General features: G+C 30.8%; 1 protein-coding gene across 2 annotated transcripts in view; it reads left to right on the forward strand.

Moving 5' to 3' along the window:
• The window catches only part of LOC129972423 (putative inorganic phosphate cotransporter), a 76,907-nt gene that overhangs the window by 20,455 nt on the left and 37,094 nt on the right, over positions 1–19,358 (forward strand). Inside the window, exons 1-4 of one of the 2 annotated variants that reach the window (XM_056086558.1) lie at positions 2,007–2,137; positions 3,945–4,147; positions 9,179–9,390; positions 17,860–18,096. In XM_056086558.1, the coding sequence (XP_055942533.1) occupies positions 4,006–4,147; positions 9,179–9,390; positions 17,860–18,096 (591 nt within the window). In that variant the 5' untranslated portion in view covers positions 2,007–2,137; positions 3,945–4,005. Of the gene's footprint in view, positions 1–2,006; positions 2,138–3,944; positions 4,148–9,178; positions 9,391–17,859; positions 18,097–19,358 lie in introns of those variants that run through there. The other variant, XM_056086559.1, reaches the window with a different exon arrangement.

Raw genomic sequence — 19,358 nt, forward strand, 5'->3', positions numbered from 1 at the left:
TTGCCAAACCAAGTATACTTGGATATAGTTACTGGAAGATGCAACACGCAAAAGAAATTCAATATTGTATATGATCGTGATGATCATAGTATATAGTATATGATCCAAATAGTAAATCTGTGATAAATTTGGACTTATCCGCTACAAGTATGTATATGTATATGTAGAAATACTTGTTTAGAATGGAATACTTGATGGAATGAATTTTGGAATGAGATTTTTCAATCCAAATTGTATAATAGATGTGTCAAATTTTGTACCAAAATCCTTGTTTGATTGACTGTACGAAAGCTCATATTTGTGTGTACGTGTTTAATCATCCGCATTCACAATTTTGCTTGCCAAACCAAGTATACTTGGATATAGTTACTGGAAGATGCAACACGCAAAAGAAATTCAATATTGTATATGATCGTGATGATCATAGTATATAGTATATGATCCAAATAGTAAATCTGTGATAAATTTGGACTTATCCGCTACAAGTATGTATATGTATATGTAGAAATACTTGTTTAGAATGGAATACTTGATAGAATGAATTTTGGAATGAGATTTTTCATTCCAAATTGTATAATAGATGTGTCAAATTTTGTACCAAAATCCTTGTTTGATTGACTGTACGAAGGCTCATATTTGTGTGTACGTGTTTAATCATCCGCATTCACAATTTTGCTTGCCAAACCAAGTATACTTGGATATAGTTACTGGAAGATGCAACACGCAAAAGAAATTCAATATTGTATATGATCGTGATGATCATAGTATACAGTATATGATCCAAAAAGTAAATCTGTGATAAATTTGGACTTATCCGCTACAAGTATGTATATGTATATGTAGAAATACTTGTTTAGAATGGAATACTTGATAGAATGAATTTTGGAATGAGATTTTTCATTCCAAATTGTATAATAGATGTGTCAAATTTTGTACCAAAATCCTTGTTTGATTGACTGTACGAAGGCTCATATTTGTGTGTACGTGTTTAATCATCCGCATTCACAATTTTGCTTGCCAAACCAAGTATACTTGGATATAGTTACTGGAAGATGCAACACGCAAAAGAAATTCAATATTGTATATGATCGTGATGATCATAGTATATAGTATATGATCCAAATAGTAAATCTGTGATAAATTTGGACTTATCCGCTACAAGTATGTATATGTATATGTAGAAATACTTGTTTAGAATGGAATACTTGATAGAATGAATTTTGGAATGAGATTTTTCAATCCAAATTGTATAATAGATGTGTCAAATTTTGTACCAAAACCCTCGTTTGATTGACTGTATTTGTGTGTACGTGTTTAATCATCCGCATTCACAATTTTGCTTGCCAAACCAAGTATACTTGGATATAGTTACTGAAAGATGCAACACGCAAAAGAAATTCAATATGATATATGATCCAAGTAGTAAATCGGTGATAAATTTGGATTTATTCGGTCTTAGGGTGGAGAAATGCAAAAATATTTGTTTTTCTCCGCTCTACGATGAAATTAACCACAAAATTATTCTGGAAAATTTTAGAAAAATTCTAGAGTCGAACACTTAATTCTAACGTCTCTAAAATTCCGCAGTGTTTGAGTCATTATTTCTGTTTTCAAGGCTTTGAAATACACTTTTGCACGCACTGATGTATTAACTCAACTACTGATAAAATATTTAAATATCTCTTCTTAACTTTGGCCTATGATAAAAAGCAAGACTATACTATTTTTAATCAATTGTTAATGAAGAGACAATGCTGGCATTTCTGTGATGTATGTATACTTTTACCTTTGAAGATAAATAAAAACTTATGATGGTAACATTTCGTAATATATTTCTTCGGATATCTTAGAATTAAACCGACTCTGAATCGTAGCAACCAATTTTTATCTTTAGATTATTTTTTAGTTTATGAAGAAACAATATATATTTATTAAATAGATAGCGAAGAAACATAAGAGATAAAAATACAAGATAAAATACAAGTGCTTCAATCTTCGTCAATAATGAATAATTCAAAGGTTTGTTACAGAATCTGACAAAAAGTGATCAGATTTTCTGAATTAAACGTGACTGTCTTAGGTTTTGTTCTGTTGTTCTAAGTTGAAACCTTATCCTGAATTGTGTTGTTTCATCATTGTAAGTAAAAATTAATTGGTATTAAAATATTTCCTGACCTTTGATCACCTACTAAATAACAGTAAATTATAAGTGTATGTTTTTTCTATATTAATAGCTTTTATTTCATCAGTAGAGACATAATCGGAATCAACGGTAAACCTGCATCGTACTGGTTAATAGACTATTTTTCCCGTTTTGAGTTCATCTGAATTTTAAATTAAATGAAGTGGCCTTATATAGGGATAAATTGAGGCATGCTATGAGTCAACGATAAACCTTTATTTGATTAATTCTTCGTAATTAATTCTTTATCCTAGCTTAAACATTGCTGCATTTTTCTTTCATTTTAAAGAATTGGTCTTGCATCCGGGATAAATCGAGGTTTAGTATGAGTCAATGATAAACGTTTATCTGATTAATTCTTCGTGCTTAATTCTTTATTCTACTTTAAGCACTACTGCATTTTTCTTTATTTTTAAAGAAGTGGTCTTACATCTGGGGAAATCGAGATATACTATGAGTCGTCGATAAACCTTTATTTGATTAATTCTTTGCAATTAATTCTTTATCCTAGCTTAAACATTGCTGCATTTTTCTTTCATTTTAAAGAATTGGCCTTTCATCCAGGATAAATCGAGGATTACTATGAGTCAACGATAAATTTTTATCTGATTAATTCTTGGTGATTAATTCTTTATTTTAGTTTAAGCATTACTGCATTTTTCTTGATTTTTAAAGAAGTGGTCTTACATCTGGAATAAATCGAAGTATACCATGAGTCATTGATAAACTTTTTTCTGATTAATTCTTCATAATGAATTCTTTATTCTAGTTTAAACACTACTGCATTTTTCTTTAATTTTAAGGAAGTGGCTTTGCATCCGTGATGATTTTTCTTAATAGGGTTGCCAACATTTCACTGAACAAATGGTGGCAAATTTAAATATTGCGTTACTTTTGGGACATCCTTTATAAAAAGATTTTGAAAATTTTTGAAAAATATATTTATTGGTTCAAACAACAATAATTCTTCAATAATGTAATTCTTCTGGTCATTTAAAGCATTTTTTCAATTTTAACTATGTTTATCTCTAGTGGTTTGGAAATTAGCGATTGGAACACGAAAAAAAAAAAAAAATGGATACTTTGTATATATAGGGTTTAAGAAAATATTTAATATCATACTACCGAATTTCGCAATAATATCGTTTCGCAAAGAAAATTTAGATGAAATTATATTGCTTTATTCGATAAGAAGTAAAATAGCTAATAATAAAAAATAAGAAGTAAATAGCCAATCTAATGTGCAGAATCAGAATGAAATAAAATGTGCAAACCTTAATCTGTATGGATTAGGAAAGAAAAATACGTTTAATTGATGCGAAATAAAATGATAAACCTATACTTTTATTTTCAGCACTTTATTAATTTTCATGTGCTCTCTGTAAGAAGTAATAAAATTATAAGAAATAGAAGTATAAAATTGACAAAAATTTTAAATTTCAACAAATAAAAATATCAAATTATTGTTATTATAATTTGAAATTTTGGAATAGTGCCAATTTTATATTGTAATTAAAAATTCAATTACATGACTTTGTTGAATATGGAGTCAAAATGTTAAATGAAAGTTAATTTTTTTCTATGGAAAAAGGAAAAATGGAAAATGGAAAAATGGCAATTTAAAAACTTAATGATACAAAAAAATATTTTTGATTGAAGATAAAAAAAATCATATTATGTATTTAACATTCCACTAATTTTTGTGTGCTCTCTACAATAAGTAAAATAATTTGTTATCACATTCCTATTTAATTTATTTCAGAATCAAGATAAAAAGCAATCATCAGGCAGCTAGTAACAGCCTCGGCTGAGACCAAGCAAAAATGACCGCTGAAAACTATTTGGAAAATGATGGCAAGTGCGTGATTTTTAACGTAAGCGATCACTTGAAATCTGAAAAACCAACTTTAAAAGATGAAGCCAAGTACTTTAAAAAAAGGCCGGAACACAGAACTGAACAAACAGGTTTGAATTTATTTTTAAACATTTTTTTTTATACTTTTACGTTTAACTATCCGGAAATAATGATTTTGATTGTGATGATTTTGATAATGATTGATTCTTATGCGTAATTCGATGCTCATGATTCTCTCATTAAAATATTTTTAAATATCAAGCCTTGACAGACATTAAAGTATTATTATTTAAATCATCTTACACTTTTTCAATTTAAAGTGTACATAAACCCTTTTTATGAATTTGAGTTGTATGATATCATTATACTATTAAAAACGGAAGTGTCAAATCTATTTCATTATTTCACTGTTTTTTGCGGCAATACAAACTCGCTCTTTGATTGCTCATGTAAGCTGTGCAGATAATAACTGAGATGTTTCGTCCTTAGATTTCAACAAAAGAAAATAGTCACGCGATTAAATATTTGGCGAAACAATGTAAGCGGTTTGAATTTCATTCCAACAGTGAAATCTATTGTTAAGAATTACGCAGAAAAATAATTTTTGAAAGATTACTAGCAAAATTACTGAATTCGGAGCAAAATCTATTCTGAGAAAATCCATTACAATTTGTAAGGCTATTTAAATAAGAGTAACACGATAAATACAAAACGCAGACAAAATTCGGTACACATATTTAGTATGTATCATGTAGACATCTATCAATTTTTTTAACCAAATCTAACAAGAGATTAAACATCTGTCCATCTGTACTTTCAGAAGCGTGTAAACGAGAGTACTAAAAAAAAGCGATAATTTAAATTGATCGAATTTGATATGTGGTTTTGTGACTACAATTTCTATTCGGCATCAAATTTTGGATTTAGTCGTTTAAAAAATGCGTTTAAAACACAAATTCGATTTTCCATTACATATCAAGGATAAATCGCCACAATACTTGCATGAATCATGCAACGGAGTCAGTAAAAATGCTCGATTCATGTTAAAAGTTAATATTTCGTAACTATTGTAAGCCAATGCCACTGAAAGCATTCTCTGCCTTACCCAGGGTCATATTTTCTTGCGGGGATTAGAAGATAATGCCTTTATTAGAGAGTATGCGAGAAACTTTTGGAAGTCCACTCTGACTGGTTCCCACAAACTTTAACCACGCCTCTGTAGGATCTCATTGGCTAAGACACTGTCTCTTGAAATTTTACGCAGACTTTCATTTTTTTTTAAATTGCTTTTGAACATTATATTCGTTAATGGAGGAAGTAAAACTTTTTAAAAACTTTTTTCTTCTCTACTTGGATATGGCTTTCATCTGTTGCCTTCCAGTAATTGAGAAGATTAAGTCATAATATGACTGTGAAATGTGAATCATATGATGCGAGTTATAAGATTCACCTTTTGGATATGCTCTCAATTTGTATCATTTGAAAAATGGTTAACCGATGTGTGACCAATCCAACAGCTCAATGGAAATGGGCTGATCTTTGAAATTTTTCTCCAAGAAGAACACAAATGTGGTCCAGTTTCTCCTGAAAATTCTCTAAGAAAGAAATATTTCCCTATGTAGAAATTAAATGAGACTTTCTTCGTACCAGCTACCTGCATGCAATTTGTCAGTGTAACTAAAAAAAGATTTGACACTTTTCCTTTATCGTGACCTTTTGATTAAGAATTAACAAAGATGTTATTTTCTTTTCTAATATAGCTATGATCTGAATAAGGCTGCGAAGCTACTCCTTTAAAGGAGTGAAAATTGTCACGATCTTTTGATTACGATTTAAATGAATATTACTTTTATTTCTAACGTATCTATAAACCGAAAATGAAATTGGAAACTAAATATTTTTGAGGTTGAATCTTTGAAAATAAAATTTAACTAGTAAAATTAATTTTTTAATCGATTTTACGAATTCTATTTATCAAATATATTTTTACAGTAACGACCATATAAACTTCTCACAAGCTTTATGGATACCTTATATAATTCTTACTCGTGTTTTCTATTATTTTGTTGTTGTTGTTGCTGCTTATCTCCATGGTCTGACTTAGTCAGACCAAATCCAAAAATCCGTTGACAAGAAGAAAGTCAAAAACGAGGAAGGGGGAAGAAAAAATTTCTCCCCAATGAAATCCTAAACAGTCCAGAATATGTTCAGCAGAGAACTGATGTTGGCAGTATTTCGGGCAAAGAGGGTAAAATTTTTCACCCTGAGAAAAGAAAAGACATTTAAGGTGGCCACTGGCAAGGCGCAACAGGCAAGTGTTGGTTTTTCTATCACAAGGAAGAATTAAGGACTGCCCCGGCTTATTGGCTCTATACCAATCGTGAGTAGGGGGAACCATCCAATTCTTCTTATTTAGGAATTTCGCCTGAGAGAACAGTTCTAAGTATGTGAGCTCAGCAGAAGATGAAGTCGCTAGGCTGCTTCCTTTCTTTGCAAGCCTGTCTGCTATTTCGTTACCAAATAGATCCACATGAGATGGGATCCACTGGAAATGAATATCATGTTGAAGTCAAATCAGCTTCAACTTCTGAAGAATTAATTCTATTCTATTATTTTAAAAGAATTTAATGATTCTTTATATAATTAGTTATATGTTTAAAATCTAATGAATTAGTAATTAATGTATCTAACATTACTTCACCAGCAAGCTCTTTTTGAATAATAATAATAATTATTATTATTTGGATTCATAAAACATGAACATATACAAAGAAAGATAATTTGTTTTAATTTCTCCTTGTCAACAATGGTTCTCATTCAAGATGGGCAGACACCTAAAACATGATCAATTTTTACTACCATTGCTCTGACCAAGTCGTTTTAATTTGCGCTGTAAGGTGGTGCTGTCTATAGTGCACTTATTTTACTGGAACAACTTCAACTCAAATTGAATGCCATGAAAATGTCATTTGTGATCCAAGGTTATATGGTGCACCTGATTTTGTATAATATCTGTAAGTAAACCACGAATTATCAAATAGGAATCTTTAAACCTTAGAGTCAAATTGTATTGGGGGGTTGGGGGGTTGGGGGGGGGGGAGGGGCAGTTTATTTTTTTGCCGGTATTTCATTTATATAGGTCATGCTCAAGATCTTGTTTTTAAAAAAAAAATCAAGTATTTTTCAATTCATACCATTATTCTTGATTTTTTTAAATTTTCATTTTGTTATATATATATTTAATTATTTTTGTATTTGTCAATATATTTAATATTTATTTATACTTAATTTGATTTGCTACATATTTATTGTTTATTAAAAAGGTTGTCCTAAAATTAATGCAAGATTTAAATTTGCCACCATTCGTAAAGTAAATTGTTGACAAACCTATTTTAAAAAAAAAAATTTAAAAAAAAAAACATTTGACAGCTGATACTGTAGGATTGGTGAAAATGGAACGTTGCACGATAGAGCAACGTGTTTTCATTGTTGAACGAAATTTCAAAAATAATAATCGTCTGACGGTCACAGTTCGAAAATTTGAGAACTCGCCCACTAGATCGTGTAATTTAATGTCACTGGATTTTTTATGAGGTTATTTGAAGTCAAAGGCCTATGCCAACAAGCCCACAAGCACGCGTGTATTAAAAGAGGAAATTCAACTCTGCATCAACGAAATTCAGCCACATTTAGGCAAAATGGTCATGGAAAATTTCGACAAAGAGTGCCAGCAAAACTGTGGAAGTTATTTGCCGTATGTGTTATTCCATACATAACTCTATTTTGTGTACTTAACTATTCAATAAAAATATAACGTTAAAGAAAAACACTGTTTTCTATTTAATTCAAATCTTGGGCTAACACATTGCTCTATTCTGTGACACTCCATTCTTAATAATCTTAAACTATCAGCGTCAAATGTTTTTTTTTTTATTATTAGGTTTGCCAACACTGCACGAATGGTTGCAAATTCAAATCTTGCGTTAATTTTGGGGCACCATTTACTGATTGAGATTTTACCTACAATGTATCACAATTTCTTTTAAAGCTGGCTGATTTACCCATAAGGCAGCAAACTGTTTTAAAATATTTAGATCCTTTTAAAAAGTATTTTTAAATGTTTGTCTATTGTTATTTTAAATTCTTTTGATGCGCAAAACATTGAAATCAATTCTCTGATGGTAATTTGCATTAAAATTTTTTGCAATATTGGATGATTATTAATTGCTTATAAAAAGATTAAATTAGAATGAATAAAAATTAAGAAATTTTGCAAGTTGAGAAGAAAGAAGGAAGCCTGATTATCTATTCCTATTGGTCTATTACAGGGCTTAATCCGCTCTTAATTGTAAATTACTTTTGCAGAAATAATCCCTGATTTCTTATTCGCTAACTAATATTAACTTATTCTATATTAAATTGAATATGTCCTGTCTAAAAGGGCTTATAAACTGTTTACAACATCTGAGTTCTGACTGTCACAGATTAACTTACGAAAATTGTAGAAAATCGCAACATTGGCAGAGTACTTAAGAAATTAAAAAAAAAAAAATTTTAGATGCTTTTGCACTTTAGATGTCATTATATAATAATATTTTAGGTTTTCTTTTCTTGCAAAGGAATCTTGCATTCTGTAATATCCAGAACACTCAAGTGAAAACTAATTATTAAAATCGGATAGAAATAGTTTCTCATTAACAGAAAAAAAAATGAAATGCCAAATATGAGTTAAAAATAATGCTGAAAGAAAATAATAGTAATAATATCCAAGTGTCCTTAATATGAGAATATAATATATCAGCATAAATATAAAATAATAAAAATTGCATAACTCATCTTATTGAATTTTGCTATAATATACCATACAAATTCTAAACAAAAAGCGAAGTTTTGATTCCATAATCAATTGTTATTCATGTTTAGGTTTAGTCGCACATCGATGAATCAGTCATATAAATGTCAAAAAAAAAAAAAAACTGTCTGATTTATTTAACCCCAAAGCAGAACTTGAAATTGTTAAATTCGATATTCAGATGATTAAACCAGAGGGGCAGGGATATTTTTTATTTCACACAACATTACAGATTTCGCTGTTCTTTTATATTCGATATAATTTTGTTTTTTGTTTCTACCTTTTGCAGCCATAAAAGAACCTTTTTGGAAGTGTCGGTACTTAGTTACATTATACGGATTTTTGGTAAATTTTCAAGTAAATTGTTATCGCCTCAACACTAGCATTAGCATCGTTGCCATGGTAAATAATTCCGCCGTCTCTTCAAATAATTCGGTGAACATGAGCGCTGTAACCTGTCCGTCTAACCTCGAAGAAATAGAAAATAATTCCACGCACCAGGTAAGTAATTAGTAATTTATGTAGGAATTATATTTACTGACCTATTTTAGCATTAAATCGACGTAAAATGTTTTTTTTAAATTTATTCTTATTTAAATGAGACAACTAGATATTACCAAATCAGATTTATTTGTAGTTGAAAAGTCATATTTAGTTATTATTTTTGAATTACAATCAGTATACCTTTAAAGATCACTTTAAATGTTTATTATTTAATAAAAAAAAAAGGCAAGGCAGGATGACTGTCAATATTTAAAATAATACAAATTATTCTCTGTTTCTATTATATTATGCTTCTATTGTAAAAAAAAAATAAGCGTTGGAAAACATGAATGCATAGTGATATATTTTTCTATGTGTCTTAAATAATAGAAAGCTTTTCTTTTATCAAATTCAAATAAATTTCTTTTATCAAATTCAAATAAATAAATTCAAAATAAAATCCGAAATGCATAAAGAAGCGATTAAAGTATCCTAAATAAATTTTCCTAATAATGTTTCGCATTTATAACATTTGTTTAACCCTTTAAAGGGCCATTTTTTTCTAGTCATATTATGTTAAAATATTTTTAGGCTTGAAATTAGAATAAGAAAAGGGATTCATTTAGCTTATTAGATAAATTTAATTTGATTAATTAATTAATTTGGTTAATTAATAATTAAGCAACAAATCAAGGCACATCATTCTGTGTGAGAAAAAGAACCTGATGCATCTAAGTTTCTGTTTTTCTAAAAAAATGTGTCAGAACTTATGCCAACCTACATAATTTAGTACAAATATTGATAAATTTGGTGGGAAGCATACTTCCCACGGCCTTAGAAAGGATTAACTGTTATTATAAGTTTAGAAATTTTCTTTCTTAAGATATTCTTCAAGTATCGATTTCAATGATTCATTCATTACTGTCTCATTTTAACGGCTATTTTTTAATAAAAGAACGCTTTAATTTCTACTATTTAATTCGTTTAAATCCCGTGACATAAAAAATCTTATTTATTATAATTAATTTTGGTTTTTAATTTATTTTGTAATTCGTAAACATAAATATTTTGAAATCTTGAATTCTTTTCAAATTCGGTACTAGATGACGCCACAAGCAATTGCTAATTAATTTAATGATTGTAAAATGCATCCATACTTTTTAAAAAATAGAAAATAAATAATCAAAAATAATTAAATATCTAGTTTTGTAGAACAGAGTAATTTTCGGTTCTTTTCATTTCTTGCAATTCAATTCTCTGTGTGAAAGTATTTTAAAATAAAAATAAACAGAAAACCTAAATAATACGATGATACATCGGATATCAAGAAATAAGTTTACCCTTTCTAGGGCCGTGAGAAATATGCTTCCCGCCAAATTTATCAATCTTTGTATGAAATTATGTAGGTTGGCATAAGTTCTGACACATTTTTTTAGTAAGTCAGAAACTTAGATGCTTCAGTTCTTTATCTCAGACAAAATGATGTGTCTTGATTTGTTACTTAATTATTAATGAACCAAATGAATTAATGAATCAAATTAAATTTATCTAATAAGCTAAATGAATCCCTTTCCTTATTCTAACTTCAAGCCTAAAAATATTTTAACATAATATGACTAAAAAAAAATGACCCTTTAAAGGGTTAATCTATAAAATAATTTTCTTATTAAATTTATTTTTCTTTCTGATAAAGGTTTTATTTCACAGAAATTTCGCTTGTTTATTTGCTGTTTTTATTATATTTATTTGGGCTATTATTTGCAATTAGGAAATTAGAGATAACAGTTTTATAACGCTACATAGTTGAGATAAATTCTGCAATATACATTGCAAAATAACTTCAATTTCTTTTCATATTTTCCAAAAAAATATTATGATGCACATGGAAAAAAAATTAGAGAAATCAATTTTGACATTTGAATCGATCTAGTGCATCTCAGTCAAAAACATTAATATTTTTACGACTTTATTATTTACTACATTATTCTTTGAGTGAAAGTGACTTGTGTGATTCTATTCTTTGAGTGAAAGTGACTTGTGTGATTCTATTCTTTGAGTGAAAGTGACTTGTGTGATTCTATTCTTTGAGTGAAAGTGACTTGTGTGATTCTATTTTCCATTTTATAGAATAAATATGCTATGATTTTGATATATCAATTTCATTATTTCTTTTTGTTTCTATTGCAAAAAGTATGTTAAAACAAAGACGAACAAAATATATGGTTGTTGTTAGAGTTTTGATTCCCTCCGGAGGGGAAAAGAGAAAAATCTGTTCCCCTAACCAGATGTATTCGAGACGCCGGCTCGGCAACATGTACGTTGTCTCTGTCCTGTCTTTGTGTTGTGGTGTGCTTGTGTGGTAGTTTAGAAATGTCCGTGTCCATATATGTGTGAAAATAAAACCTATGAAGGTTTCAACTCCTGCTTCGTCATTAATGGAATTGTCACGAAATGACTGAATATCGTGGTGTATCCTGGACGTGATAGGTTGAAATTTGGAAATTGGAATTTTTTTGGAAAACACGACAATTTGGAGGAAGCGCAGTGTGGAACTGAAACCAGAGGTGGGCACAATTTTTATTTGTTCTAAGTTTTTTTTTTTTTTTTTTTTTGAATAATTTAGTTTAAAATGGATATTAATAGATTAAGGGAAAAAAGGAAAGGATTACGTACTATCTTCACGAAACATTTTACTAAAATAAAAAAATACCTTAAGTAAAGAAATTTCTAATGAATATACAAAAGAAACAAAACTTAATGAGCTTGTGAGTTTAAGAGCTCAGCTCACGGAAAAATTAAAGGATTTAATTAGCTTGGATGACAGCAATTAATTAATTATAGATTTAAGCGAAATGAAAGAAGAAATTGAGTTATGCGAAAATTACACAAAGCAATCGAACTAACATCTAAGCTAGAAAGACAAATAGAAAATTTGAGGTATATTCCACAAGTAAGGACAAACAGTCCAGTTACAAATAACGCGGAAAATGTTATCCCCTTAAGAAATGAAAGTGTGAATTTACCGAAATTAAATATACAAACGTTTCAGGGCGATTGCAGTCAATTTATAGATTTTTGGAATTCCTTCGAAGTTGCAATTCATAAAAATGATTCATTAACAAAAATTGAGAAATTTGCTTATCTAAAAGCGTATTTTGGTGGGATTGCCTTAAATGCTGTATCGGGATTTTCATTAACTGAGCAAAATTATGATGCATCGATACAGTAATTAAAAGAAAGATTTGGCCGAACAGATATAATCATATCTTCTCACATCTATAAACTTTTATTGATTGATCCAGTAAAAACTTGCTCAAATGTAACAGGCTTAAGAAAAATGTATGATGCAATAGAAACCCAAATAAGATCGTTGCAATCATTAAATGGGCCATTTATTTTGAAAATGGGGCAAGTCCATTTTTTGTTATTGCGAGATATTTAAAGGTTTGCGTTTCAATAAATTTAAAAATATTGATACATTTTAATAGATATTTTTTGTATTTTGTGCAACCAGATAATGTAGGTTTATAATCCAATAGTGTTTACAGTGCATATTAAGCATATAACAGTAATATAATTGAAGTAGAATGCAGGGATTATTATTATTAGCAAATTAGCATTATTATTAGCAAAGCCCAAAATTTCTAACGCAAAAGAATGTTCATTTAGAAACTAAACTGGTCAAGGTTACAAAAATAGATATTCTTCGCATACGAAAGCCTTAACGACACACGCTGACTCATTTCAGCATAAATATGAATCGAATCGTAAATTTAATCAAAAGATAAACTATTATCCTTCTTCTAATGATAGACTGAGTAATCAAAAATGTATCTTTTGTACTGAAAAACACATGAATCATGATTGCTCAATTAATATTAATGAAAAGAAAAAAAATCGTTAATGGCTAAAGGAAAATGCTTTATATGTTTTCAAAATCGTATAAGAAAATCCTGCAATAATAACTAGCAAAATTGTAAGCTCTGTGTTTCTTTGTCGCATAATTTTTTAATTTGCGATAGACCGCAATCCGATACCGAAACTAAGAATATTTCCCCTCCAGTCGAAGTAGGGACTTTTATCCCCCAAGAAAATAATACCGCTTCTACCATGATATCTTTCAGCACCGAATCAAATAAAAGAAAAAATAAGATCCCTGGATAGGTTTTATTACTAACATTTTCAGCTGTAGTGAACAGGACAAAGGAAAGACGCACTTGCGTTGTATGTTGGATTGTGGGGCCAATAAATCCTTCATCTTGAGAAAGCTGGTCGAGGAATTGGGATTGAAAACAGTGAGCAGGGAAGTTCTAGCTATTCACACTTTCGGAAGTGAAACCGCTGAGCGTCGTGTTTACGATATAGTGGAGATTAGCTTGAGGAATGTGCAACACCTGACTCGGTATGTTGAAATACAAACGGTTGTTTTTGACTCGATTATTTGGGCGAAAATTCATACTCCATCGCAGTTTGCTAAAAACTAGCTTTGGAAAAGGGAAATGGGTTAGCAGATGTTGGTTCTTCTAAGAGGATTGATGTCTTGATTGGTTCGGATTATATTTCAGAGGTTTTAGGCGAAAGGAATATAAGGATTAGAAAAAGATTGATTGCAGCTGATAGTATTTTCGGATATTTACTACTGGGAAAGGAGATGGGAATTGATTGTAAAGAGATATCTGCTAACCATTTGATCGTCGAGGGTGAGGAATCGGGCTTTGATACGATAAAAGATTTCTGGTGATTAGAAACGATTGGAATAAATGCGGAGAAGTGTCTCTATCAGATAAAGAAACTTTAAAATCGTTTCAACAAAATACGACATATAAAGACAAAAGATACGATTTCTTCCACATCATGCTGCAGTGCGAAAATGGAAGGATAGTACAAAGGTTAGGATTGTCTTTGACGCATCATCAAAGGGAAAAGGCGCGTTATTGTTAAACGATTGTTTAGAGAGCGGACCGAACTTAAATACTGATTTACTTGAAATCTTGTTACGATTTAGGTTACACAAAATTGCATTTAGTGCAGATATTCAGCGCGCTTTTTTAGAAGTAGGGATCGCCGAGGAAGATGGGCAATTTCTAAAATGTTTATGGATAAAAGGGGATTGTCCTAATCTCGGTTTTAGCCCTCACAATATTGAAACATTCCAGTATAAAAGAGTCACCTTTAGAGTGAAATGCAGCCCATTCTTACTTGCCGCAGTTATTAAACTGCGTTTAGAAAAATTCGAAAGTGAATATGAAGAAGCGTGTAAAATGTTGAGCTATTTGTACGTAGACGACTTAGCAGCAGGCACGGCAAGCGTTTCCGAAGCTATAAAAGTGAGCAAAGAAATGATCTAAATTCTAAGTCAGGCCAGCATGAATCTTCGAAGATGGGCTACGAACTCCCCAATTCTAAATGAAGCGTGGGAACAAGCTAATGTTGACCGCCGTGAAACATCCGAAGAATTAGGTGTACCATTAAAAATTCTTGGACTCATTTGAGATAATATCAACGATAAATTTACCATAGACATTCATCAAATTTCTAAGATGAAGGACAGTAATCTTTCAAATCGGTTGATTCTGAGCATCTGTGGGATGTTGTTTGATCCATTGGGGATGATAACCCCTTTAACCGTCAGAATGAAGTTGCTACTTCAGAACACATGGGAACAGGAGCTGAAATGGGATGAACCCCTACCACCGGACATTCAAGAGACATTTCTGTCATGGCTGGATGAGGTTAAATCTATCCCTCAGATTTCTTTGCCTCGTCCTTACTTCCTTGATGCAAAGACTCCAATGGCTGAAATTTACATTTTCTCCGATGCAAGCCCAAAGGCTTATGGTTGTGTGGCCTACTTCAGGAAAGTGACCAACGAGAAGGTGAACTCCAGTTTCATAGTTGCGAAATGCCGTCTATCTCCATTGAAAAAATTGAGTCTGCTCAGACTGGAACTCATGGGAGCCTTTGTTTCTGCCAGATTAGCAGAATACTTAAAACGAGCATTTCCCTGGATTGCATCTGACCACATCTTCTTCTGGTCGGATTCGCAAATCAGCCTTCATTGGATAAAAGGAGACCCTCTACGATGGAAGGAGTTTGTGAGAAATCGCGTACGGGAGATCCAGGAGAAAACCAATCGAGACCAGTGGAATTACTGCAGAGGAAAGACGAACCCCGCAGACAAGTTAACCCGAGGACTATCTATCCGAGTTAGTGCAAGATGATGTTTGGTGGCATGGTCCAGACTGGTTGTCTAACCTAGATCTAAGCCTTGACAACACAATGAACAGCGAATTCAACGAAGTTGAAGTAGCAAACGAACTAAAGAAAGACTATGTTCCAGCGAGCAACATAGTAATGACTGTAACCGGGACTGTGATGATTTTCTCGATAAACTTCTCAAAATCACAAATGACTATGTAAAACTTCGTATTATTTCATAGATTTTTAGAATTTCAGCTAATTGCAGGTACCCTCAGTCAAGGATTGCATGGCCCATTACGGCTGATGAAAGGATTCAGGCAGAAAACCAATTAATCCGATTGGTTCAACGTGGTAAGTTTAAGGAGGAAATCAGAGATTTGAAAAGAGGTAAGAATGTTTCAAAGAAAAGTAAACTTCAACCTTAAATGTATTTTTGGACGAAAATGATATTCTAAAAGTGGGAGGCAGGTTAAAAATTTCCAAATTAAAGTTTTATTCAAAATATTCTATTGTATTACCATCGAATCATATTTTAACTTACAATATTTTAGTGCATTATCATAAGAAATATTTACATTTGGGAACACAAGCTTTGTTGTATCAAGTACATCAGAAATTTTGACCAATCAATGGTAAACATAATTGTAAAAAGATGATATTAAATTGCATTATTCGTGTGAAAAACAAACCTGTTTTAACATCCCAATTATTGGGTGATTTACCAGCTGATCGTGTAACTCCTAATCATGTATTCAATATTACTGGTATTGACTTTGCTGGCCTATTCTTCTTAAAATTCAAAAATCAGAGAAAAGGTATATTGAACAAAGTTTATGTTGTAATTTATGTGTGCTTATGTACTAAAACTTTGCATATTGATTTCGTTACTGATCAAACATCTGACTGTTTGATCTGCAAGTTTAAAGCGTTTCTTTGGAAGGAGAGGTAAATGTGAAAAAAGTCTTACTTACAATTCCAAAACATTTGTCGGTGCAAACGAAGAACGTAAAAAGCCGTACAATCTTGTCAACTCTCCTGATCAATGTTTAAGTGAATTTTAAATTTCAGAATCTATTGAATGAAAGTCCATTTCACCTAAATCACCGAATTTTAGAGAAGCCGGAGTAAAATCCTTTAAATTCCATTTAAAACGCGTACTAGGAAATCAAAACTAACTCTGGAACAATTTCTAACAATTTTGGCTGAAATTGAAGGCGTCCTAAATTCTAGACCCCTTACTCCGCTATCTCCAAAATTGGAAAATTTTAAAACTTTGTCACCTGGTCATTTTTTTTAATTTTTTTTTTTTTTTTTTTTTTTTTTTTTTTGATTGGCAGACCAATGAATGGAATTGTCGAACCATTGTTAATTAACTTAAATGAAAATCGATTATCAAAATGGCAAAAAAATTACAAAATTTTCTCAAATTATATGGAAAATATCGAAACGCGATTATCTTTGCAGTTTACAACAACGTTACAAATGGAAATTTCAAAAAGGATGATGTAAAACTCGGAACACTTGTTCTGATAAAAAATGAAAATTTACCTGGAACAAAGTGGTTGTCAAGAAGAATCACTGAAGTTTTCCACGGTAGTGACAACCAAATTAGAGTAGTCAGTATTAAATTACCAAATGGTAATATCTTAAAACGAAATGTTCGTAAAATAGTTATTTTACCCACTGGAAATTAAGTGTATTAACGTTAATGTATTTGCTTTAGTTTATACCATATATAATGAAAATTAATAATCAGAATTGTATTTGTATTTATACTTATTCTATGATTTGCATTATTAGGAATTTATTGTTTATTGTAACTACTGTATACAATTTTATGAAGTTCTTCATCCGGGGGGTAGATGTTAAAGAGTTTTGATTCCCTCCGGTGGGGAAAAGGGATAAATCTGTTCCCCTAACCAGATGTATTCGAGAAGCCGACGTGGCAACATGTACATTCTCTTTCTCTTGTCTTTATGTTGTGGTGTGCTTGTGTGGTAGTTTAGAAATGTCCGTGTCCATATATGTGTGAAAATAAAACCTATGAAGGTTTCAACTCCTGCTTCGTCATTAATAGAATGGTCATGCAATGACTGAACAGTTGTTTAAGGCAACCTTCTGAAAAAAATATACTAGAAATAACAGAAAATTAGAATAATGATTTTTAGCTGGGGAATTATATACAAAATAATTTCGACTACGGTAATTTATCCTTCCTTTGAATATTTAATCCTTCTAATTTATGATTTAATAATGTTTGGTTAAGCTTAAGATTTGATATTTCAGATTGAAGGCGAATTCGACTGGAACCCTGAAGTTCGCGGCTTCATATTAGGATCAAGTCTAGTAGGGTACTTAGTTACTCAGATGCCAGGAGGGATGATGGCTGAAAAGATTAGTGCAAAAAAGACCATAATTCTAGGAGTGTTTATTCCTGCTTTGTGTCATCTAATATCGCCTTTCGCAGCATGGTCAAGCATTTACTTTTTAATTGTTGTTCAATTCGTCGCAGGAATGGGACAGGTGAATACAAATTATTAATTATTTTACAAATATATTACTTTATTCGTGAAAAATAATGAATTTACTTAAGTTCTCTCATTAAATTGCTATTCAATTCGTCACAGTAATGGAACAAGTGAATATAAAATATTAATTACTTTACGAATATATAAATTTATTCGTGAAGATAGTAAATTTTCTTCAGTGTTCCTTAAATTGCTGTTTAGGGATTGCAAGATTGGACCAATATTTCAATACCGGTATTCGGTATTTTTTAGATCTTAATACCGGGATACCGGTTTTAATACCTTTGTTTTATTTGCCAGTTTTATTAGAGAGTGTAAATAGCACAAAAAATAATTTGTAACTTATAAATTACTAGCTTTTACCCGCGACTTCGTACGCGTGGAAATAGGAATTTATTGCATCAATGGCTTTATCTTTTGTTACTCCTGCGCATGCGTGTTTTTTAAACGCCAATTGGGGCAATACAAATGTATGAATTTTCTACGCCAGTTGTGGTAACGCAATATAGATTATAAATTTTTAATTTCCTTTATTCTGTTTTATTTTAATTCAAAAGTATTTCAGAATGAATCCGAAAGATCGATTAATTAACAAGGTTTAATTTTAAATGTATCGAACACCAACAAAATAAACAGAATCATTTGAAATAATAGTCAAAATCATGTTAAGCCTAATCTCATTGGCGTGGGGGGAAATAACCCTAAAGCTTTACTCATTTGGCAATTTTTGGCGGGAATGTTAGTTTTTAATTAATAAATAATTAATCACTCAATTAAACGTAATGAATAGTCGCCTATGTCCTATTCCAGACTATAATCTATCTCTCAGCTAAATTTCATCCAATTCTGTTCAGCCGTTCTGGCGTGATTGACTAACAAACATCCATCCAAACTTTCACATTTATAATAGTAGTTTAGATATAAATACAATTTAATTACAAAAGCATTCAACTAACCTAAAAACAATTTATTTACATAGTATACCTGAAATAAAACAAATCAGCAAATCAAGTCCTTGTTTCTTTAAAATCAAGCCAAGTCTATTTTATTTATCGATCGAGATTGAGATAGCTAAAACAGTATAATACACATGATGTTTAAACTTTCAATTAAAATGAAAACACGGTTGTCAACATTCAGAACACACTGCGCATGCGTGAATTTTCTACGCCAGTTGGGGTAACGCAATGCAAATTAGAAATTTTCAATTTCCTTAATTCATGTTTTATTTTAATTTAAAAGTACTTCGGAATGTAT

This window comes from Argiope bruennichi, chromosome 6 (assembly GCF_947563725.1).
Source record: "Argiope bruennichi chromosome 6, qqArgBrue1.1, whole genome shotgun sequence".
In the NCBI taxonomy this organism is placed as follows: Eukaryota; Metazoa; Arthropoda; class Arachnida; order Araneae; family Araneidae; genus Argiope; species Argiope bruennichi.